Source organism: Sitophilus oryzae, unplaced genomic scaffold (genome assembly GCF_002938485.1).
Source record: "Sitophilus oryzae breed Bouriz unplaced genomic scaffold, Soryzae_2.0 scaffold_2008_pilon_pilon, whole genome shotgun sequence".
In the NCBI taxonomy this organism is placed as follows: Eukaryota; Metazoa; Arthropoda; class Insecta; order Coleoptera; family Curculionidae; genus Sitophilus; species Sitophilus oryzae.
In genome coordinates this window covers 3,299,172-3,324,543 of record NW_022146734.1, presented here as the reverse complement: position 1 = coordinate 3,324,543, position 25,372 = coordinate 3,299,172, and the positions used below count along the sequence as shown (strand labels likewise).

The following is a 25,372-nucleotide window of genomic DNA, read 5'->3' as shown; positions in this document are numbered from 1 at the left end:
AGCCCTATAACATAGGATACAACATTTTAATGAACAGTGCTTTCCATAAAATCAATAAAATGAAAAATATAGGAAATAATATACAGGTACTGATTCCTTTCGAAAATCGACAACTATGAAACTATGAACCTTTCCTGGACACAAACGGTACATTGTAAGACAGGAAATTGCAGAGATAAACAAGCCCTATAATATAGGATACAACATTTTAATGAACAGTGCTTTGATTTTTTTAGGATAATTAGAGTACGCACTAACATGTAATTTTTAGTCGGCCGACTGTTTATGCAACTAAACAGAAAGTGAAAACAACACATTCGTATGGAGCCGATCGGCCTAATATTTGATTACATTGCGTAGTAGGCTATGCGCTGACAGATAATTTTTAATCGGCCGACTATATTTAGTTGCATATTTGTAACCATATTGGTTTATCCTTATGTAGCCGCGCTCGCATGCAATCAAATAGTCGGCGGATCGACTTCATAAGTATGTATAGTTTTCACTTTTGCAACTAAATAGTCGGCCAACTAAAAATTACAAGTCAGCGGGTAGGCTTTATTGTATCGAATTTTACTTTACAGTATCCATACTATTTAAAATCGTAAGTCAGGGAATTCAAAGTGTCTTGTTTTTCAAATTAATATTTTTTTAAGAAAATATGCCATAATTGTTTTGAGTAGTTTATTTTGTTATACCTGCTATGAAAAACAAGATGGTGTTGGCTACGATCTGGTTAAAAGTAACGTGTTTCTCGCTTTCTATTGGTTCTTCGTGCATATCCAGAAGAAGTTGCAAAAAATCTGGCCTCCTTACGTTGTTCTTCTTTCTATATTCAAGCGTGCTCCTCACTACTTCGGTGAAGAATGTTGTCGTTGGGTCTTTCATTGCTAAATTTGATTATTGTTAGTAATAAAATAGATATATTTGATACCAATTAAACTTTTAGTTGTGTAAAAGAGGGCGCGATTTTAAAATTCATTGTTGCCAACCATAGAGATATTCAGCGCCGTGCTGACTAACTTGAATTTAAATTTCGCTCTGGGGATTCAGGTTGCAGTCGAACATTGTTCTTTTTAGAACCTCTTTTATTGCGAATTGTGCAAGATAGCTTAATAGCAGTAAAAAACTCATCGCAACTTTATTAGAATATTTTGAACGGAAAAGCGGTAATAATTGCCCTTTATGTCCCTTAAGTGCTATTAAGAAGGTGAGTTTTGTTGATGTAAATTATAACTGTTTATATATTTATAATTAATTTATTTTTGTTTCCTAAAATGTTGTTATTAAAAGAATATATAAAAGCGGACAACGCTGTGCCGGTCAAGCTTAATCACGTGACTAAAAGTTTATTTGGTATGAACTATATTTATCCAAGACAGATTAAACAAGCAGAGTATAAACAAACAGTTTGATTATTATAGTTCATTACAGTTAAGGGTTGTACACCGAAACACTTTTACTTTTACACTGGACGCGCGTTTCGCTAACCATGTTAGCATCATCAGCAGATGATTATAAGCTAAAATACAATCTACAATTGGAGCGTTTATATACTCGCTCAGTGGGCACAGAGTGGGCGTGGCAATATCTAGCCAACCGAGTCAGAACCCACGGAGCGTAACAGTTAGATTTCCGCCACTAGAGTAGTAGGAACAAAGAACTTGAAGGAATTGGACCGTTGTCTCTGTTCATACTATTTTTACATTTATTAATTCTGATGCTTTCATATGCATCTAATTGCCTGTAATTTGAAACTTGTTTAAGTAATTTTAAGTTATCAAGATCTATACAATGTTCTTTATCAACAATATGTTCGGCAACGCAAGATTTATTAGGTCTACCATATCTTATCTGAGCTAAATGTTCTTTAAATCTAGTTAATATTGATCTTTTAGTTTGCCCAACATATTTCTGATTACAATCTTTACAAGAAATTTCATAAATACCCGACCTTTCCAGTAGAGGTGTTTTATCCTTTGGATTACCTAATAATTGTTGCAGTTTATTATTAGCACTATACACAAGTTTATAATTGACATTCTTAAAAATTCCTTTTAGACCACGGGATAACTGTCTATCAAACGGTATTGAAAAATATTTTTGCGTTTCTTTCTCCACTTGAAAAGTCGAAATTTCAGAAATAATTAACCTATACCTACGTTTTCTAATTATTTTATCAACTAGTGAAGGAGAATATCCATTACACTCAGCTAAATTCCTAATGTAATCTCTTTCTATTTTATATCTTTCGTTGGAAAGTGGAAAACTAAGTAATCTATGAACTAAGAAATTTAAACTAGCCATTTTATGTTCAATACTATGATATGATTCATTAGGAATATATCTGCGTGTAGTGGTATTTTTCCTATAGATATCAAATTCCAATTATAATCATCTGCTGATGATGCTAACATGATTAGCAAAACGCGCATCCAGTGTAAAAGTGTTTTGGTGTATTGTGGTGATTTAGTGTTTTATTTTGCTATTACAGTTCAATTTGACACTGCAGACTTAATAATATACTCCTTTTTTTAAGATATGACGCCAGTGATTCGTTTCAGAGGCTTTACAAAATCAGAAAAAGGGTTTTAAATAAATAAATTTCTCTATTTACTAGGGATTTGATATTGGAGAAAAATGTGGGTCGATTTCGGCATAATTGGAGACGGGTTACAGGATCACGTTTCGAACCGATGCGCGATGCCTCTAAATGGACGAAATCATCAGGATTTTTCTTAATTATGGATCGAGTGAAACCAAGCTCGGCACGTGGATAGAGGTACCCGAATGAGTCCTCAGATGGACAGAGGGGCAGACGGACAGACAGACAGAGGGAAGTAAAAAGAAGTTTCACTTCAATATGCGCACATAATGCACACACAATTTTTTTTTATTACAGGAGCTACAGATGTCCGACGCATTATTGCCGGACCCATATAAAGTATAGGAGAAGTTTGAACCACGGCAACCCCTATTTGCGGCAACTTTTTGATTGGCTTTATTCATAAATATAAGTAAAAATTAGGTTTTGATAAAAAATATGACGAGCGTAAAGCCGGTACCCCATTAGGCCACACGACACGCCACGCCATGCCACCCCACGTCATGAAGATCTGTGTGTATGTTTTTCCATTTAATTACATGTGTTGCGTATACACTAGGGCTCACGCCACCCCACGCCACGCCATCCTACGCTATCAAACGTGTGATGGGCGATTCGTCTGTCCCAAATCTCATGTGTACAATCTTTCCCACGTCGCAACACCTGGGCCCACGTGGTATCCCACGCGTGGCGTGTGGCGTGTGACCTAATGGGGTCACGGCTTAATAATCCTGCAGCCGGATCTTAGACTAAAATTTATTTCTAGAATTTACCTCTAAGTCGTAGTTTTCTACTAATTTCCGGGCTGAAGCTAGCAATAAATATTCTCAAACCGCTCAACCAGTTCCCTGTGAACATACTTCTACCTCTGATTCGAAAGTCGGACTTAGAACTGTCGAAACTGTTACATTCAACGCCAAAAGCCACACTTCCTATCACATCAGTAGTAAAAGAAGCTAAAATCTACGAAGAAATGAATAGTTAAACTCAATGCCTACTCCGACGTCATTTTTTTTAAATGGAAAGTTACACTGCCATGTTAAAAAAATGTATCAACTAACTGAGAGTTTCTCATTAAAAAGATTAAAGTATTTTCCAATTAAATGAGTGAAGCGAAACAAACACTTTATCATACTTTATTCTGGGAGTCGCAATGAAACTTCTCCACCGCAAGTGTATAGATACAGGGTGGCCCATCGAAAGCATTCCGCAAGGCATAACGGCCAGGGTAATTTTTTTTTCCGAAAATTCAAAAACACGTCAATTTTGTTTGTGAGGGGACAACTTTTGCCCCAAAAATGATTGCAAAATCTTCAACCCTCTAAGCGGAGGTGTCAACCCCCAATTTTTTTTCAAATGGAAAGGAGGGTCAAGTGGTACCGCAATGAAAAGGGCTTTCTATTCTCTATACTTTCCAGCTTCGTTTTTGAAAATCGGTCGAGTAATTGAGAAAATATGAAGGACTTAAATTTGAAAAGTTTATCAGAGTAAATGATAAGGGTAAATTGCTTCGACCAATTTACTGTTTTTTCTTATTATTTCTAGATGTTTACTGCCACAAGGTTGAACGATCAGGTGCGGTAGTTGCTAGATAGCTGTTCTGTGACTTATGCGTTGAAGTTCTTCTCAATATCGTTAAACTTTTTAACAATTATTATGGTGTACTCAGTTGCAAAAAAAGTGGAAATAATCGAACTTTATTTTAAAAATAATGAATGTGGCAATCGGGTTGCGCAGATATTCAATGAACGCTATCCTGACAAACACCTTTATGGCAAAATTGTTCGAGAGTTAGTAGCAAAATTTCGCAAAACTGATTCCGTTATGAATAAAAAGAGGCAGAAGGAAAATCCTGTAGTAATTGAAGCTATAGAGGTATTCGTATTGGGCCAAGTTGCAATGGATAGTACGCTGAGTATAAGAAAATTAGCCAATGAGACCGGCCTGAATCGTACAAATGTCCAATGGATATTAAAAAAACACCCGTACAAAATTCAGTTGGTACAAGAACTCAACAAAGACAATTTTGATCGTCGCTTGCAATTTTGTGAAACTATGAGTGAACGCGTGCCGAATGATAATAATTTCCTATTTAATGTGTGTTTTTCGGATGAGAGTACTTTCTTTTTGAACGATGTAGTTAATCGGCGCATTGTCGGTACTGGGCTGAGGACAACCCCAGCGTTTTTCACGAGGTGCACACACAAAACCCTCAGAAATTGAATAAAATTCTATTGTGGGTCAGTTTAACAATATTGAGAAGAACTTCAACGCACAAGGCACAGAACAGCTATCTAGCAACTACCGCACCTAATCGTTCAACCTTGTGGCAAGTGAAAAAATGCGTAAATATCTAGAAATAGGGTACCGCGGGGTATTGGGAGCCATTGGGTAATGAGAGCCATTGTGTAATTTTGAATAACGTGCCCTGATCTGAGCACTGACAGTTGCGATACGCGGGATCCCCCATTAAATGTTTCCTAAAGCCACCACTGCTTTGTTTTGGTACGATTCAAAGTCTGTTAGAGAACGCATCGAGTTTACGGGACTTTCTTATAGCGTGCACGTTTTAAAAAATTAGTGTAAGTTGTACTTATATTTTGCTTTAGAACAAAATAGCGGTGTTAAACAAAATCTACTGAAGTGTAGGTTCGATTTGTGCAGTTGTTTTGCTTCTGTTAGCGCATTTAATTTTGTTATTTTTAACTTGCAAATATGTAAAGAAACGGGGTAATCGGAGCCAGAGTGGCTCTCATTTCCCCCATGGTGGTTCAATTTTATTTTAGAATGTTATAAACATATTTCCTTATTTTATTTTAAAAAAGCTAATTTAAATTTTGTTTCAGAATATTCCAGACATATTTTGTGTCTTTTGTTTTAACTAAAATAATTTAAATTTTGTTTTAGGATGTTCCAAACATATTTGTAACTTTGGTTTCAACTGAAATAACTTAAATTTTTATTTTAAAATAGTTCAGACATGTATTTTTACTAATTAATTTCTCTTGTGTCTACTTAATTTCTCTTGTGTTTTACCTAAAATAATTCAAATTTTGTTTGACAATGTTCTTAACAGATTTAAATATGTAAAATAAAGTGGCTTTAATTTCCCCACTGTTATGGGTAATGAGAGCCAATGATAGGTTTTAGTTTTTCTTTTGCATACCAGTAATGTTTATCTAAAACAGAGAACTTATATAGATTCTTATATTTTATTTTACACATCACGAACTATCTAGAAAAAGAAAATTGTTGCCAGCAGTGGAATAAGTGGCATTTTATTTCAGGTTTTCCTTAGGTGGCTCTTATTGCCCCGCGCTACCCTAATAAAAAAAATCAAATTGGTCGAAGGAATTTATCCTTTTATATAAACTTTTCAAATTTCAATCCTTCATATTTTCTCAATGACTCGACCGATTTTCAAAAACGAAGCGGGGAAATATAGAAAATAGAAAGCTCTTTTCATTGCGGTGCCACTTGACCCCCCTTCCCATTTGAAAAAAGTTGGGGGATGACATCCCCGCTCAGAGGGTTGAAGATTTTGAAATAATTTGTCCCCCTCACAAACAAAATTGACGTGTTTTTGGATTTTTTGAAAAAAAACAATACCCTGGCCGTTATGCCTTGCGGGACGTTTCGATGGGCCACCCTGTATACAGGGTGTCCCAGGCTGAGCGTTCATTAGGAATTAGGTAGGCCTCTCATACGCCGCGGAAGCTCCATGAAGAACGGTCGTTTTTATTGAAATGAAAATTTGTGAGCATATGTAGGTTAATTCAGAACACTTTTTAAAAATATAGAGAGTTCTACAGGGTGTCCCCAAAAAAAATACACATCAAAGTTGTGTTTTTTTCTAATGGAACACCCTATATATTAATTGATTTTCGGATTCTAGGAAAAAATAAAGGTGAGTTTTATTAAAAAAACATATACCTAGATTTTGATATATTTCACATTTTGTGAAAATGAAGAGTAAATTTTAAATTTCGTTAACAGCTACCTAAATTTTAGTTTTGTATAGCCTGATATTTAATTACAGTAACCATTGTATAACCAAATTGAAATTTGACCCGAAAAGTTATACAGGGTGAGACAAAATTAATATGAAACATTAGTCACTTTTAAAAGCAAGTTACTCTTTTATTTTAAATGGAACACCCAGTATATTTTCCGGTGTTCAATGGGGAATTTATATATCTTCAAAATATTATTAAGTTTGCCGAAACAAAAATTTTCCTATATATTTTAATTTTTATGATTTTGCGTCAGTAGATCTTTATTATTTGAAAAATCTAGTTGGCTGTGTGATATACCTTTTGTTAATTTAACAAAAATTAAAGATTGTAGAGTAAAATACTTAATGGTAATAAAATGATACACGTTTAAAACATATTTTAATTAAAACTAGATATAAACCTATCATTATGTGACAAAAAATAGCTAGATGAAATCAAATGCTCAAAATGCTTCCTTTGATAATCTTTTGAAAAATGATTGTCTTTTCAAAAGGATCTTTTCATTTTAAAAGGCATATGTGGAGTTCTACTTCGAAAAGCAGCTACAATAATTTCTCTCATGTTGTCGACAATAATAGTTGGTCGAGTTTTGTAAACACTGTCTTTAACATATCCCCGTAAAAAAACCAGACTAGATAAATTCAGGAGCATTGAAGTATTCTATTAATTGGTAAACACACTACATTCACCAACTAATAGGATCATGTCAATTCTTTTTGATGCAGCATAAGTTTGCATTTTCGGAAAATTTCTAAGAAATTTATTTGTTTTAACTGACACAAAATGATAACTAAAGTTAATTTGTTAAAGTTGGACTAATTAGACAGCAATCATAGATAAAAGAAAACAATCTACTATTAAGATAGATATGAAACTTAATAGTAAAATTTTGGGTCAAAGCGCCCCTCCGTGTTTTTAGTGGAGACTAGGTTTAACCCAGCGCCTTCGCCTTTTCTGCTGTAAATGTTTGTTATGTTTATATTTGAATTCAAAGGATTTGTTTTTAAAGTTACACTGATATATTAGTATATCAGAGTAACTTTAATAAAACATAAGAATATATATATATATATATATATATATATATATATATATATATATATATATATATATATATATATATATATATATATATATATATATATATATATATATATATATTTTACAGAGTTACATGTAAATGATCGTAAGTCGACTGGCTGTCTAATAAATAGACCGAGATTTATAGATTTTAAAGCGAACGAAAAAAAATCAAACAACGAATACATACCATATATTTTTCTTTTATCTAAGATACATACCTTATCGTCTTTTGGAAACACGTACATTTTTGCAGTTTTGTTAGTTTCTTTGCAAGATGCAACACAACAAGAAAACACCATTTTTACAGTTAATAAACTATTTCTGGCTATGATATTTAAAATTTAGATACATAGAAAATTAAAAAACAAACGAGTATTTGCAAACGCAGGCCCAAATTCAATAAAAATCAAAAGTTTTCCTGCGAAAATCAGGCTTTTTTCACTGAAAAGGTATTTTTTGATTTATCAGCAGTCATTGTCAAGTTGACAATATACAGGGTGTTTTCGAATTAGTCTAAAAAAGTTATGGTGTGATTCCTCATGTGTGCTTAAAACAATTTTTATATAACCATTAGGTCTAAAGTACTTCCTTTCTGATTTACAGTGTGTTAAAAATTAAAAAAAAATCGATTTTTTGCTTAACATAAATGGTACACCACTGCTTTTTTAAACAAAATATATTTTTTTCTTGAGTGGCCATCCTTTTTCAACAAAATTGATCTTTTGTGTTTTTCTTGTTCATCAAACGGTTGTCGAGAAAAAAATAAATATACTTATTAAGAGCCCGCCTTAATTCGTTTTCTAACGATTTTTTATTTTTTAGATTAATTAGGAAACACCCTGTATATGCATATCACAGGCAACCAAATAAACTAGTAACCTCTAAAAATGATTTTTCCTACCACTAGCGACATACCGTGTTTTAGTGTGTGCTAAATTATTTTATCAAAATTTCACCATATAAGTTTCCAGGCAATGACAGCAATGTTGAAGTAACGTCAGACATATCACAGCCACCTAGATTTTATCAAATAATAAAGATCTATTCAGATCAAATCATGTAAATGAAAATATCTAGGAAAATTTTTGTTTGAGGGAAAGCAACCTTAAAAGTATTTTGAAGAGACATGAATTCTCCATTGAATATCGAAATATTATACTGGGTGTTCCATTTAAAATAAGAGAGTAACATGCTTTTAAAGGTAACCAATATTCAATATTAATTTTGTCTCACTCTGTATAACTTTTTGGATGAAGTTTTTGTTTTTAATACATATTAGAGTATACCGGGTAAATTCCAATTTAGGTAGCTTTTATTTTAATTTAAAAATTGTTCTTTATTTCTAGAAAATGTTAAATATGTCAAAAACCTTACATTTTAGTCATATACTTCTCTTATAAAACTAACTTTTATTTTTCTCTCAGAATCCGAAGGTCAATTAATATATAGCGTGTTCCATTACAAAAACTCAACTTTGATATGTAACTTTTCTTGAGGCCACCCTGTAGAATCTCTATATTTTTAAAAAGTGCTCTGAATTAACCTACATATGCTCACAAAATTTCATTTCAATACAAACTATCGTTCTCCTCGGAGCCTCCGCGGCGTATGAGAAGCGCCACCCTGTACAATTCGAATCACCTTATATACAAATATTAACAAACAATTTGCTCAACTCATCAGATAAAGGATTTTTCTTTTACACAGTGTTAGTAAAGTAGTACCTATCTTCATCGTACCTCTCTAGAATCGAGATCCTGACCATCTTGGACGGTTTTCTTCATGTAGTCGATCATGTAGTCGCTGCACACCAGCAAACTATCGAACATCATCTTCATCTTTCCAGACGTGAAGGTGGGTGTGAGTTTTTGCCTGAGCGATTTCCAGCCAGGACTTTGGATGTTGAAGAGATGGGTTCCTTTGGGGTCATCTTTTTCGTTACTGAAGGCGTCCCTATCGATAAAATGTTGGAAATCCTGAAAAAAGGAATAAATTCTAATGAAAAAGGACATTTGGAATGAATAGAATATATAATAATAACAATAGCTGCCGTATATAGCGTTTGACGCCTTGGGAGTAGCAAGGTACAGCTTGCCATGCTAGAGCCGTTCGGTATACAAGGAAGGTAGTGTGGCTAGCACTACGCACTACGCTTCAGCCGCCTATTATTACCTCAGGATTGTAAATCCAAAGTACTCATTTAAGGCTAAGTCGACCTAGGTACCCAAACTATTTTTATTTTAATAAAAATAGTCGGCTGATGAAATGCCGGGTGTAGGATTCGAACCAAAGATTCGAACCCACTACCTTGAGATTGGCAGACCACTACGCCACCGGGCAACATGGAGTAGTTTTTACAGGATGTTTTTCAAAGTGGCTCAAACCCCCCCCCCACCCTATAACTTTTTAATTTTTTTAGATAAAAAAACGAGATTTGATGTGTATGTTGCAGGCGTATAGAATAATCCGACTTTTTGCAAAAAGAAGGAATTTTTAAAAAAAGCCTATCTATTTTCAGTGACTTTGCAAAAAGCCTAATCAAAATTAGGCATATTAAACAATGATAATATTTGCCTGTTTTCAGTTATTTTACAAAATGCCAAATCGAGACCAGGCAGATTAAAAAATGAACAAAGTTTAGTCAGCTATGAGCATAAGCATATTGAATAATTTACGCTTTAATAAAAATACCCCATATTTTCCTATACAAAAACAATAATTATTTATGTATAAATTTTATTATGTTTAGACGAAAACAACTTGAATCCTATTTCATAAATTTTAATTATAATTAACATAACTTTAAATAGAAAATATATCAAAACTTTAATATTAATATCTCATTTAATTATTATACTCCGTAATTCACCGACTCAACCACCTACGATTTGCGGATGATATCGTTATAATGTCAGATAGTCTGGGAGAGATCAAAGACATGCTTCAAGAACTTAACGATGCATTACACGAGATTGGACTAACAATAAATTTTAACAAGACTAAGATAATGACTAATATGGTGCCCAGCGAACACATACAAATTCACAACAACAGAATAGAATTAGTCCACAAATATGTATACTTGGGCCATGAGATCAAAATAAGCAGAGATAACCAAACCTGTGAACTGGCTAGACGAATTACCTTGGGATGGGCGGCTTACGGAAAAATGAGGGATATCTTTAGAGCAAATATCCCAATACACCTGAAAAGAAAGGCATTTAACCAATGTATCCTCCCGGTTTTGACCTATGGTGCAGAGACACTCACTCTAACAAAAGCAACCGCAGAAAAATTGAGAGTGACACAGAGGCGGATGGAGAGATCTATGATTGGTCTGACTTTGAGAGATCGAGTAAGAAATGAAGAGATACGCCGACGTACGGGAGTGGATGACATTGTCCAGCGAATCACAAAACAAAAGTGGAGATGGGCTGGACACATTGCTAGAATGGCAGACGGGAGATGGACCAAAAGACTTATAGAGTGGAGACCAAGAGCCGACAAGCGTAGCCAAGGCACCTCCCACACGATAGACCGACGACCTGAAACGAATAACAGCTAACTAGATTGCAACAGCTAAAAACCGCGAGAACTGGAGACGTTTGGAGGAGGCCTATGTTCAACTATGGACGTGAAAGGGGGCTGCGTGATGATGATGATGATGACTCCGTAATTCGGTTCTGTGTACCTACAGGACTTCTTCTTGTGGAATTTTGCTTTCTTTTAGAATAAAATGAATTTACTTAGATCTTTATAATAATTATCCTCAACCATACACTATTTAACAGAATTATCACTTTGTGCCATTATTTCCAAATTTTGAAAGAGAAGTTCAAGAAATGTCGTTGGATAAATTTAGGTTCTTTTGTTAAAAACGCCGGCGTTTTATAAAATACCTAGTCTTTTTGCAAAATGCCGAGTTATTAGATACGCCTGCGACATGTATATGACATAAATCAGGATTGTTTGACGTATTCAATTAGTTTCGATCACTTATTGTTTCACCGGAAATGACTACAACTTTTAATTTTTATATGGTAGGCTCGATATTTTTTTACTATATTCGATAGAAAAATAACCTTCTGAAAGAAATAACATGCCATTTCTAGAGAGTGACTCTTCAACGAGAGTGACTCATTAGCATATTTAGAATAATTACTCACACTTTTTAGAGCTACCCTGTAGAAGTTAATATATTTTCCTATAATATATCCTAGTGCATACTGGTTTGCACTTTAACAAAATTCTTAAGTTTGAAATTATAGGAGCTACACTCAGAGTAATACAATCTAAGGAGCTACAAATGCCCGAAGCACTGTTGCGGAGTCCTGTATACAGGGTGGTCCGAAAGGTATTCCGGAAACACTGGCAGCATATTCTGCCGACAAAAATAAGTAAAAAAGTTCGCATAAATGTATGCCCTAAAATGCTTAGTTTCGGAGATACAGGGGTAGAAGTTTCATTTTTATTTCGATTTTTTCCAAATAATTTCAAGTAACGTCAATATTTGGAAGAAAATTAGTGTCAAAATTTTTTAACCAGACCTATTTGTAGGTGGCGCCACCTACATGTATTTAAACTGTTTTGAAGAGTAATAACTTTTCGTCCGTACCTGTATAAATTACTGAGTAAAAAATATACATTTACGACGTTTTTTACGTAAAAAAGGTCTCTAGGTAAAAATCGCTACGAGTAATAGTTCTCGATACCTGTCATCATTGACATAAATTAAATATGTTGACTAAAAAGTTATCAGACAGAAATCATAAATTTTGTGTCAAAAGTTTTTGTGTCACAGAAACTGTTTTATCATCATTTTCTCGCGGAAAAAATTATGATTAATTTAAAAAATAAAAATTTCTTAAATTTATTATTTCAGTCAAATAACTATCTACTCAACGTGTTAGTTTTTTGTCAATAATGACATGTATACACTATTTCCATTCTAGATATCTTGAGAACGGTTGCTCGTAGCGATTTTTACCAATAGACATTTTTTACGTAAGAAATATATACCGGGTGTTGCATCGTCGAGCGGGACATAGGAAATCCCATGTAAATTTTAATGGGGTCAATTATTGACTTCCCTAATTATTTTAGAGAATAATTCTATTTAAGTTTATTGGAGAGCACTAAAACCCACATTCATAAAAATAACTTTAGATATTTTTGATTAGCTCGTTTACGAGTTATCGCCGATTTCTTTTTAAATATTTCTCCTTTCTTATGGCCCTGTATTTACTTATGAGCACCAGTCAAGGTAAAAGATAACTGTCATATGAAGTTGTCATTTCAGAAATTTATCTATTTAGTGTTTTATTATTATTATTAAAAACTCATACCTACATCGAAAATATTAGCCATGAATTACACTACCGAAGAAAAAGTATTGATGATTAAATGGCATTATCAAGGAAATAGTTATCAAAAGGTGTCGGACATGTTTGCTGCTCTGTATCCGAATAGACCGATACCTGGAAAATCTACAATCGCAAGGAATATCCAGAAATTTGGGACCAAAGCTACCCTAATAAATAACTGCAGATGTGAAGCAAGGCAGGAACAAAGATAAGATGCAAGAAATGATACCGACTTGGAAGTTTTATTGTGCGTAGAAGAGAACGACGGAAAGATCAGCACAAAGAAACTTGAGGACGAAATAGGAATAGATCACACTGCAGCGTTTCGAATTTTGAAACGACATAAATACTATTCCTTCAAATATGAAAAGCACCAAAAGCTACGAGATAGGGACGAAATACGGCGGCAGGCGTTTTGTTTTGATATGATGGAGAGAGCAAACATGGATAGGGAATTTTTAAAAAAACATATGTTTCACTGACGAATGCACGTTTACCTTAAATAATGAACCCAATGTTCAAAATTATCGATATTGGAACAAAGAAAACCAACACAGGTTTGTCGAAACAAGGACGCGATATCCACAGAAAGTAAATGTTTGGGCAGGGATATTCGGTCACAATATTATCGGGCCATTATTTCTTACGCGAAGTTTAAATGCAGAATATTATTTGGAACTACTCGAAAATCATATTTTACCTGCTTTACATGATGCCGCTAGGGAAAACCAGGAAGTTTGGTACCAAATGGATGGCTGCCCGGCACATATTACCCTGGCTGTACGGGAATATTTAGACAATAGTTTTAACGGAAACGTTATTGGCCTAAATCGTACAGTAAATTGGCCAGCAAGGTCTCCTGATATTTCGCCAAATGATTTCTTTCTCTGGAGCCATTTAAAAAACAGGATATACAAGGATAAAAAATACCCAAATTAAAAAATGCTATTTCTGCCAAATCAAATAGAATTTCAGTTTACCAACTAGCGAATGTAAGAAGAGAATTTTATGATCGCCTGGGTTATTGTCTAGCAGTCGATGGAGGAATATTTGAACATCTTAAATCCTAAATTTCTAACAATTTAATAGTACCTAAATTAATAAGTTATTGAATATTGCAATAATACTATAATTAACCTTGTAATTGATTACTTTATTTTACTTTAATTCATATTAATTTGTATTTATAAATACATCTTTAAGATTTCCGATGTAGGAATGAGTTTTCAATAATAATAATAAAGCACTAAATAGGTAAATTTCTGAAATGACAACTTCATTTGACAGTTATCTTTTACCTTGACTGGTGCTCATAAGTAAATACAGGGCCATAAGAAAGGAGAAATATTTAAAAAGAAATCGGCGATAACTCGTAAACGAGCTAATCAAAAATATCTAACGTTATTCTTTTGAATGTGGGTTTTAGTGCTCTTCAATAAACCTAAATAGAATTATTCTCTAAAATAATTAGGGAAGCCAATAATTGACCCCATTAAAATTTACATGGGATTTCCTATGTCCCGTCCGACGATGCAACATCCGGTATATTTGTTCACTCAGTAGTTTTCTACAGGTATGAACGAAAAGTTATTACTCTTCAAAACTGTTAAAACACATGTAGGTGGAGTCCCCTACATATAGGAGCCTTATTGACATCAAAATCAAATTTCTCATTTTAGAAAACTTCCAGGCATTAATTTTCATCCAAATTAATAAACGTTACTTCTGAAATTATTTGGGAAAAATCGAAATAAAAATGAAACTTCTACACCCTGTCTCTTCGAAATTAAGCATTTTAGAACATACATTTATACGAACTTTTTTACTTATTTTTATCTGTAGAATATGCTGCCGAAGTTTCCGGAATACATTTCGGACCACCCTGTATAATACTACATACTATCAATGATCGATGTTAATTTTTATAAACAGACGCTTATTGACCCAAAGGATTATAGTTCATGATAAGTATGGCCTCTATTTATTAACATAATTTCAATAAACAAGAAACATAAAATTAATAAATAATAATTATTATACCTAATTTAATTTAAAAACTACAAAAAAAAAACTCAACTAACCTTTGTTAAAATATCTTTAATATATTCCGGATCAACCAGAACCAAACGTTTACGCCAGAATGAGTAAACTCCTCCAAATTTGTGTCCTTTACTTTTCAATTCATCATACCAGTCTTTAGCATCGGTGGTAATAGATATAGTCCTCTTAAAAATAACTTTGATATTCCCTAAAATACAATTTTAACGTTATTAATGGTTATGGAGTCTTTTTTTGATGCTTTACATACCATAAGGAAATGAAGGTTTGATATACGGTACTCCTTTTTTCTCCCAGTACTTGTAACAATGTTGAAAATACACCCAAACAGCTAGGAATGAAGCGACTAACACAAAGAGAACGTCAATAACCACGAGTTCGGATAAATACAGACCCATTTTGTGTGTTTCTGTTAGAATCTACGTACACTACTGAAACGCGAATAGCAACTGTGTTGAGCATCAAGGGAGCAAGTAATGAATTAATGGTAGGAAAATGATGCATTCAAATTTATCTGGTACTGGCGGCTGAATTACATTTGTCTAGATTTTTATATCTCGGGATGAGTAGACAAAAATTCCTGCAAATCATAAATAAAAGCATATTTTATTAATTTGACCTATCAGGTGGTGTCTTAATCTTTTGTTATGTTACCTTATACAGGGTGAGCCACTGAAAACTTACAATGGCTATAATTTTTAAACCAAAAAAGATATCAAAAAATAAAAAATACCGTTTCTATAATATCTAGGGGGAATACATATGACGTATCTTTTGAATCACCCCGATCTTTGAATAAGAAGACTAAGGAAGGAGCATATTAAAAATTTTAGGTCCACCGCGATGGGCCTCAAATATGGCCGACTTAAATTCCGGTTTATCAGTGCCGTTCTAATTTTATTTAAAAAATATAAAACTATGATGTAGGGTAGACGTGGGGTAGCTTCAATATAATTTGTTGATTTATTTTACGTTGTGAACAAATGTTGGTAGTTATTAAAATTGTTATAAAAATATAAAATTCTAATAAAAATAGATAAGTTATAATAATTATTAATAACCATAAACATCCTATACGCTACTGAAGCAGGTAAGTCAAATTGACGTATCTAAATTCTTTGACATCTAATCTTTGACAAGTAGAAAATAAAAGCAAAAATGCAAGAAAAAATATATAATTAGTTAATTTAAGCGAATTTCATAAATGATCGGTTTACTACACGTATGTATATTATATAGTCACTTACTAGCGAAAAGTTGTTTCATTATTTCACTCGATGTTTGCCGAGATCTACCGCACGCTACACAACCAACTATTTTAGAGTCTTTTTTGATAAATCGCGATAGTGTCACTGTTAATTTACTAAGTTCTGCCTCAATTTCCATCTAGATTTATTACCTTTATACAACTATTAGTAGTAGAATAAATAATAAATAACATAAAATAAGCTCCGTAAAGACTGACAAATCCACAAAATTTCAAATCAAATTCAAATGTGTCAAATGAATCGTCAAACAGAACTGTCAAGGATCCCCACCCTATAGTCCTTTTTCCGCCCACCATGCATGAATACATGGATAGCATTATGCTCCTTCCTTAGTCTTCTTATTCAAAGACCCCGATCTACCCCTTAGGCGGCACCCCTACTCACTAGAAAATCTTAAATGGCAACACCCCACTTGTGGCGCCTTTTTGGGAAGCCCATGAAAAATGCTAAACGATGATTATAAAGTTTTAAGGGTGAAATTTGAAAACTACACCTTACACGAAAAATTAGGTGGACATTAATGAAAAAAGTGATTTTTTCAGCATAAGTTAAAAATTGGGACCCAGCTAAATGAGGCAAATGAGGTATTTTTCAAACCACCCCGACCCACCCCTAGGTACCACCCCCTCACTTCTAATCTCAAGATAGCGATACACCACTTGTGACACTTCTTTGGAAAGCTAATTGAAATAAAATTTCTAAACGATGGTCATACAGACTTTAACTTAATTACTGGTAAGTAGTATAAGAAATGTAGGTGTGACTGTGAAATTTGAAAGAAATTTAAAATGATAATTTATTTTAACAATTACTCAAAATGACAGTCGTTTTGTTTCATACAAAAATACAAACGACTTTCAAATTCTTCTCTCACTTTTTGGAAAGTCTCTCTGGGAATATTTCGACATGCTTCAGTTATCCTCTGCCGCAATTCTTGCAACGAACCTGGTTTTGTCTTGTAGACTATGGATTTTGTGTAACCCCACAAGAAAAAGTCTAAGGGAGTGAGATCAGGTGACCTTGGCGGCTACTCGATTGGACCCTTTCTGCCAATCCATTGCCTTGGATAATATCTATCCAACCACCGCCTTGTGACAATAGAATAATGCGGAGGGGCTCCATCTTGCTGAAAGTGTGTGAGGTTTTCATTAAGTGTTAAATTTCCTTCCAAATCTCTTATGATTTTCAACCTCATTTACAATGGCTGGCTCTATCAAATTGTTTAGCATTTCCACATAAGCATCACCAGTCAAATTTCCGTCGGTGAAAAATGGACCTATAATTTTATCGCCTAGTATTCCGCACCAAACATTGAACTTTTGGGAATGTTGGGTGTGTCCTTCAACAACAATATGCGAATTCTCATCGTTCCAGTATCTGCAGTTCTGTTTATTCACATTTCCGTTTAAAAAAATGAGCACTCATCACTAAAACAAATATTTTTAGTGAGTGAAGGTTCCCTTCCAATTTCCTCCGTCATTAATTCACCGAACTGATGAATCCTTCTATCTGGATTGCGTGGAATTTGTGCATTTACAATACTCTTCTGACAGATGTTCGAGGTATACCTGTGATTGATGCCAACTGGCGTGTTGATGCTTCTGGATTGACCGATACCTGATCAATAACTTCCATCTGCATTTCTTCATTCAGTACCCCGGGCCCTGTCCTTTTTTTTTGACCGATCCAGTTTCTTGAAACTTTAGAATCAAATCTCTAACATAAACGTGACACGTTTTTGTCCGGATTTCTCTCATTGAAAGCACGGGCCGTTCTCAAATAGCATATACCTTCAGCACCATAAAGAAAAACTATTTGAATTCTTTCTTCCACAGTATAAACCATTTTTCTTTCAAATAAAGGTTTAAAATACCACCAAATTTGCAAACGATTGAAAATCGATAGAAGACAGTGCAAAAACGCAAAGATATACCGTTTTAAGATTCCTATTTGTTGAAAGTAAAAAAATAGATGATAAGGAAGAATTTGCGTTATCGCAAAATTAGGCTGAACGATTAGTGAAACATCTTTGTGTTGCCTTTTTTATTATCTACATTTTTTATTTTTAGCTTCAAAATGGCATTGATGAGATTAGAAATGAGGGGGTGGCACCTAGGGGTGGGTCGGGGTGGTTTGAAAAATACCTCATTTGCCTCATTTAGCTGGGTTCCAATTTGTAACTTATGCTAAAAAAATCACTTTTTTTATTAATGTCCACCTAATTTTTCGTGTAAGGGGTAGTTTTTCAATTTCACCCTAAAAACTTTATGATGATCGTTTAGAATTTTTCATGGGCTTTCCAAAAAAGGCGCCACAAGATTTTCAAGTGAGTAGGGGTATTGTCGTCATATGCATTCCCTCTCGATATTATAGAAACGGTATTTTTTATTTTTTTTATGTCTTTTGTGGTTTAAAAATTATAGCCATTGTAAGTTTTCAGTGGCCGACCCTGTATATTATTATTCATATATGATTATTTAGTTTTAGCAGTGGCGGACTAAGGGGGGGGGCGGAAGGGGCGGTCCGCCCCGGGCCCCTTCTTCTAGGGGGCCACCAAATCTTAATAAGTAATTTTTATTCAACTGGCAAACAGGCCAATATGTGTTCAGTAGTTATAAAGCAATTTGTAGTTAGAGTATGCAAACCATAAGTATACGCAAACTAAACACAGTATAAATGGAAGCAGATATTTACTTAATTATCAATTATTAGGCCCCAGAATTGTCAATGGCATTTTTCTATTTACGAAATTAAACCAAGGGGTAATTTTCTTTGTTTAGAATATCGAATAATTATTATTTTTTATATTCGAATAATTATTATTTATTCTTGGACCTATATAGGAGTATACCGCGATTTTGTAAAGGGCCCCTTACAAAATCGCGGTATTTACCTGGAACGGTCGCGAAAGTAACGCGGCTTATATGTGGAACCGGTATTCCCATCACTTTGTCATCATAAATTGCCATTAAATATATGCAAACATTCGCTCGGGGATTGTTTTATTACGTCAAATTGCATTCGTTTTTCAATTTAAATGTATTATTGTAAGCTTTAAAAAAATTGATGTTATCGTTTTTGAGGCCTTTTTGGAGCCGGGGCCCTTAATCCTCTGATCGGGGCCCGTCGGGTCCCTACATAAAAACGGCACTGCCGATGAATAACATGTTTATATCTTCAGGATGTCCGCGGACTGTCTTATAAAAAATTTTTGCTTGTTCTAAAATGGTAATTCCTATTTATACTTTTCCAAATTTCCATACCGTTTTAGACATTGAGTTTTAGCCTTTCTATGGTAATATAATGTCGTTCTCATTTTTTGATAGATTATTATTAACAGAATTTTAATCAAAGTTATATTTTTTGCTGTTTTAAAATGTTAAAGAAGCACAAAATTTATTTAGTTCAATGCTACGGAAAGGGTGATAATAGTTATCGGAAAATGTGATACTTTAACATCAAAAAATATGACGTTAATTAAAATTAATTATAACGATTTATCAAAAAATGATATCGAAATTATATTACCATAACCTTTTAATTTTTAGGACTTTTAGTTTTTTAGGATTTTTTTGGAGAAAAAATTACGTTAAAAAACTACATTTTTATGCTTTTTTTAATTTTTCTAAAACGGTATGGATATTTAGGAAATAATAAACGCCATTTTACAACAAGTAAAAATTCTTATGAAGAACGCATTTTTTTCAAAAAGTCAATAATTAATAAGTTTTTCCTCTTGTAATCTGTGTCTGTCTTTTCCTCTCGGTGCGTCCCAGAAATAAGTGCTAGTATTTTCACTGGTAGTATAGTTCAACCCCAGAAACACGCATATGAGGTTTTTTTCGCGAAAAAAAATTGAAAACTTCCCAAAAAATTTTTTGGGAATTTTTTTAGTTTTTAGTTAAAAAAAACATAATTTCTTGTTACTATGACAACATAGGTATTAGATTAAATTTACAAGAAAGAAAATCCAGAAAAGATGCAGTGGTTCTCAAAATTTTAGCAAATTTTCGTAGTAAAATAACTCCGTTATTTTGGACTTATTGAAAAACGATAAAGAAAAAATATGTATCTTTTATCCACACCCCTTAAAATACTTGCACTTATTTCTGTGACACCCTGTATATATATATCGATTTTTATTACAATTAGTAGGTACAGTATATAAATACTTGAAATTTGTCAACCAGTATTCATACGTCATTCAATCTTTACAAAATGTGCATTAGAAGTATATCATTATCTGAACAAACCGGGGGCCACATTTAGCTTTGCCGCCCCGGGCCCCCGACAGGCTTAGTCCGCCACTGAGTTTTAGGCGATAAATCTAGCACTCTTATTGTAGACTATTGTTTTTTATATCCTTATTGTTATAGTTAATAGTAGTGAGAAAAATAATATTTAAAATAATATTCTTGTGCAACCTTATAATCACTTGCAATCAGTCTTATCATTTATTTTTAAATATATACCTAAAATCATGGCAAGATAATGATATAATAAAAGTACATTGTCTGATGTTTCCTTCAAAATAATTACTCAAGTATTATTTTTTAAGATAGATTTATGATTGCTTTTTAAATATATAGTAATATCAGAAATGGTTGAATATCGATACCTTCAGATTTTCATAGATTTCGTAATAGATTTTCGTCCGTACCTGTATAAAACTACGAAATGAAAAACTTTTTTCGTTGATATAATCCTTGTTATATGAAATATTTAAACCTAAGCAGTTTTATTTAACGTAGTTGGGAAGTAACGGATAAGTTGGCAAATTCGTAAAAGTGCAGGTTTTGGACGTTTTTTTCTGAAAGTAGGCATATTTGGCTATATACAGGGTGAGTTTCCTAAGATGTTCTCTATGGGTATCTCGGAAACTACTGAAGATAGAGAGTCGGTTAAATGGGGAAAGAATTGCAGTTTTGTGGGATCATAAATATGCGCCTTTCAGATTTTTGAAAAAGTTCATGGTTTACTAGATATTTCGAAAAAAATAAATTTTGGCTATTTTAAAAATTATCCCTAATTCCATTATAAGCTATATATAGACAAAAAGTTTTCAGATGAAAGTTGTAAATAATCACATCCTTAATGAGATTATATCCTCCGTTTTTTTCTAAAGTCAATCATTTTTGAGATATGACACAAACATATGTTTTTTTAAATGGAAACCATAGTTGCTCATGACTTCATAAAAAGCGCTATTTTTCAAGCTTTTCAGCGATATAAGCTGTAATACGTTTTTTTCAAAAAATTAGAGAGTTAGAATTTTTAGAATTAGAATAAGTGGGAGGGGGGTTAATCTCTGCGACCTTAGAGATCTATTGTGTCCCCCTTTCTTGAGTTATAACTCATCATACAGTCCCAGGACTTCCTACGGAGACCCGTGTCCCTCACAGTCGAGGAGCTACGACCCAGGCCGGGTAGACGAAACGGTAGCTTGTGTCGCCTGTTGGGTTTAGAGGTAGGAGGTAGGCTCCCGACCCTTGGAGGTGGTAGCATGTATGCCACTTGCGGAGGATGGTCTCACGCAAGTGTCAGCCACCTCTCCTGTAGTTCTCTCTTTGGTTTGGCTTCTTGAAACTTTCATTATTACTGTTCTCAGTGTCGCTAGGGGTTTCCCACAGCTTCACCGGTGATGTTTTTATTACTATTATTATCAGATCTCATAGTGTTCCTATGAGTCGCTAGGGACAGTCGGTCCACTTCTACAGAGCCCCGCATGTAGAAGTAAGGTGTAAAATACAATGGGGTGCCCCCCGGTGCCCCAAGGTTGAGGCTGTCCATAGCCCCGCCCGGTATCGTTATATGTCTTGGTGCAATTCCCTGGCCACGACACTACAGTCAGGGACAAGACGATGAGTGAGATGCTTCTTAGACCAAGCCAAGTGCTAGAGGGGATTCCCCCCAGCACATGACCAGGAGCTTCCCCACCAACGACAAGGTATTGCATCTCCTAGGGGAAGAATAGGAGTCATAATGACATCAAAATCAAATTCCAGATACCAATTTTCATCTAAATACTGACGTTATTTCAGAAATTAGAGAGTTATAGCCAATTCTTATAATTTTTAAACAATTTCACTTACTTTACCATGGAAACAAGTTCTTTGCTCTCAGAAAAAGAATCTTTGCTCCCAGAAATGTAAAGCTGTCACATCCAAACTTTGTAAATTAAAATAAACAAACATTGTAAATATGAATTTTTCAAATGAAGAAAAGCATGTATTGGTTCAACTTTTCTTGGCCATACATTTTCGAGGATACGTTGGCCGGTGAATGTTACGTTCTTTAGAAAACGGGTTTTAAGACATATGTTAGAAAAGCTAAATTTATTTATAGCCAATTCTTAGTTTTGAGTTGCATCTTTTAAAAAGTGAATTACTATCTAGTCTCACAGAAGGACCGGTCGACTTAATTAAACTTCTCTTGTACCGCCACGAGTGTCTCTCTTAATTCATAAATTTTTTTGTAAACCTTATTGTTAAAATACCGCATAAAAAAATCTAAAATGGATAGGTCAGGTGATCAAGGAGGCCCATGCAATTGGTCCACCTCTTCCTATCCCTGCATTATTATAATATAAATAATTTTTAACATTTTTTTCATTATGGGGGGAGGGGAGGTATAATGAAAGTCATGTTGGAACCACTCTATTGATGCCCGAGTAACATGTTCTTCTTAACTTGAAAAATTCATATTTACAATCTTTGTTTATTTTAATTTACAAAGTTTGGATGTGACAGCTTCACATTTCTGAGAGCAACGGCGATTGAACTTGTTTCCATGGCTAACTAAGTGACATTGTTTAAAAATTATAAGAATTGGCTATAACACTAAAAAAACATATTATAGCTTATATCGCTAAAAAGCTTGAAAAATGGCGCTTTTTATGAAGTCATGGTCAACTATGGTTTCCATTTAAAAAAAACATAAGTTTGTGTTATATGTCAAAAATTACAGGCTTTAGAAAAAAACGGAGAACACAGTCTCATTAAGGATGTGATTATCTACAAATTTTATCTGAAAACTTTTTGTCTAAAATAGATTATAATGGAATTAGGGACAATTTTTAAAAAAGCCGAAATTTGCTTTTTTCGAAATATCTAGTAAGCCATGAACTTTTTCAAAAATCTGAAAGGCGCATATTTATGACCCCACAAAACTGCAATTCTTTCCCCATTTAACGGACTTTCTATCTTCAGTAGTTTCCGAGATACCTATAGAGAACATCGTAGGAAACTCACCCTGTATTGTAACAATATTTTCTTAATTTTTTTGAATTTTATAAATGGAGGAATATTATACCTGCGACCTTAAATTAATGTAGAGTATTTGTCGGTATTCAGTCCTCTTCAAACATAGCACCTTCTTCTTCTATATCTTCGTCTTCGTCTATGATGTTCACGTCTCTGTTATTACATGCTAGGCCTGAGCAATTACCGCACATACTTGAGCAGTTTAAACCACTTTTTCTGCACTCGCAGTTACGGAAGCATTCATCTTTGCAGGCGCACACTATGAGGGAAAGTAACTCCTGGGGAGCTGCAGGGCGTACTGCTGTAATTAGAGTCAGGTGTTGGCCAATCTTCTTCCACCCCCACTGGAGCGGATCCTTGTTCTCATTTAGCTACTGCTGCACTTGGTGGTCGTTCTAAATGAATGCTGCCTGGAAGCTGCTGAAGTGTGAGGAAGTGCAGCCAACTTGAACAGCGAATGAATAGACTGCTTTAACTTAAGTAACACTGGTAGCAAAAAAAATCTAGATTTTCAGTGTTCTTGGCTCCAAACATCGCAAGAAGTTTTATACTTTGGACTAAAAGACGATTGCACAATAATCTATACTAATATATAAAATACTTAAGTGACTGACATACTGATTAATCACGATCCTGCTCAAACCACTCATCGTAAAAAGCTCAATTTTGGCATACAGGTTGATTCTAGGATGTAGAGGTTCGATAAGAAGGGATTTTTCGAAATTCCAGTTCCAAGGGGATGAAACCACCCCTCAAATATTACAATATTTTTTATTTAAAAAACGGTCAAGTTTAGGAAAAAACGACTGTGGGGTGTAGAGGTTCGATAAGGAGGGGTTTCTCAAATCTCAAATTCCAAGAGGGTGAAAACACCCCTCAAATATTACAATATTTGTTATTTAAAAAACGGTTAGTCTTTCGGGAAAACGCTAGGTTTTTTTACATATTTTTATTTTTTTTTAAAAATCATACAGGGTGTTCCAAAAAGTTGGGTAATTTCTTAACCACGATTCTGCTTAAACTGATTGACGTAAAAAGCTTATTTTTGGCAAACGGATTTTTCGAAAGTCAAATTCCAACGAAATGAAACTACCTTTCAAATATTACCAAGTTACATAATAATATCGCCATATTGTTTTTTCTCATACTGACATAAATGTGAGAAAATTTTATCCAGTTTGTATGTTAATGGAAATTCTTGCTTTGCTTTATCATCACCATTATAAATGATTAATTCGACGCGAACGAAGTCGCTGGTACACGCTAGTTTTTAAAAAATTGTTTAGTTATTTTTGTTTAAACAGTAGTTAAAATTTTATTTTTCCAAAAAATCTAAAAAATACAAAAAAATCTATTTTTACACTTTTTGTAACTCTGGAACCATGGAAAGGAAATACTGCCAACACAGGAAGTTAAATACCTGGGAATAACCCTGGACAGTAAACTCCTGTGGAACAGGCATATTAAGAACACTACCAGCAAAGCCATAAAGGCTCTCATGATATGCAGAAGACTGGCCGGAAATAGATGGGGCTGCTCCCCTAACATTTTGCGCTGGATGTATACCATGATAGTAAGACCCATGATTACTTATGGAGCAGTTGCCTGGTACACAAAAACTAGAGCAACGGACGGCAAGGCTAAACCTATGCAAAGTCCAGAGACTAGCATGTGTTTGCATCACAGGAGCCATGAGAACCTGTCCAACAGCAGCAAT

The 25,372-nt window shown here is 34.0% G+C and overlaps 1 protein-coding gene across 2 annotated transcripts in view; it reads right to left on the bottom strand.

The window, feature by feature from the left end:
• LOC115884048 (probable cytochrome P450 6a20) overlaps nucleotides 1-15,712 on the bottom strand; it is a 34,297-nt gene extending 18,585 nt beyond the window's left edge. The window contains exons 1-5 of one of the 2 annotated variants that reach the window (XM_030902490.1): nucleotides 15,376-15,712; nucleotides 15,149-15,315; nucleotides 9,444-9,680; nucleotides 3,379-3,568; nucleotides 699-890 (exon numbers count right to left, since the gene is read on the bottom strand). In XM_030902490.1, the coding sequence (XP_030758350.1) occupies nucleotides 699-890; nucleotides 3,379-3,568; nucleotides 9,444-9,680; nucleotides 15,149-15,315; nucleotides 15,376-15,523 (934 nt within the window). In that variant the 5' untranslated portion in view covers nucleotides 15,524-15,712. The remainder of the gene's footprint in view (nucleotides 1-698; nucleotides 891-3,378; nucleotides 3,569-9,443; nucleotides 9,681-15,148; nucleotides 15,316-15,375) is intronic. The other variant, XM_030902491.1, reaches the window with a different exon arrangement.
• Between the last annotated feature and the right edge of the window lie 9,660 nt (nucleotides 15,713-25,372).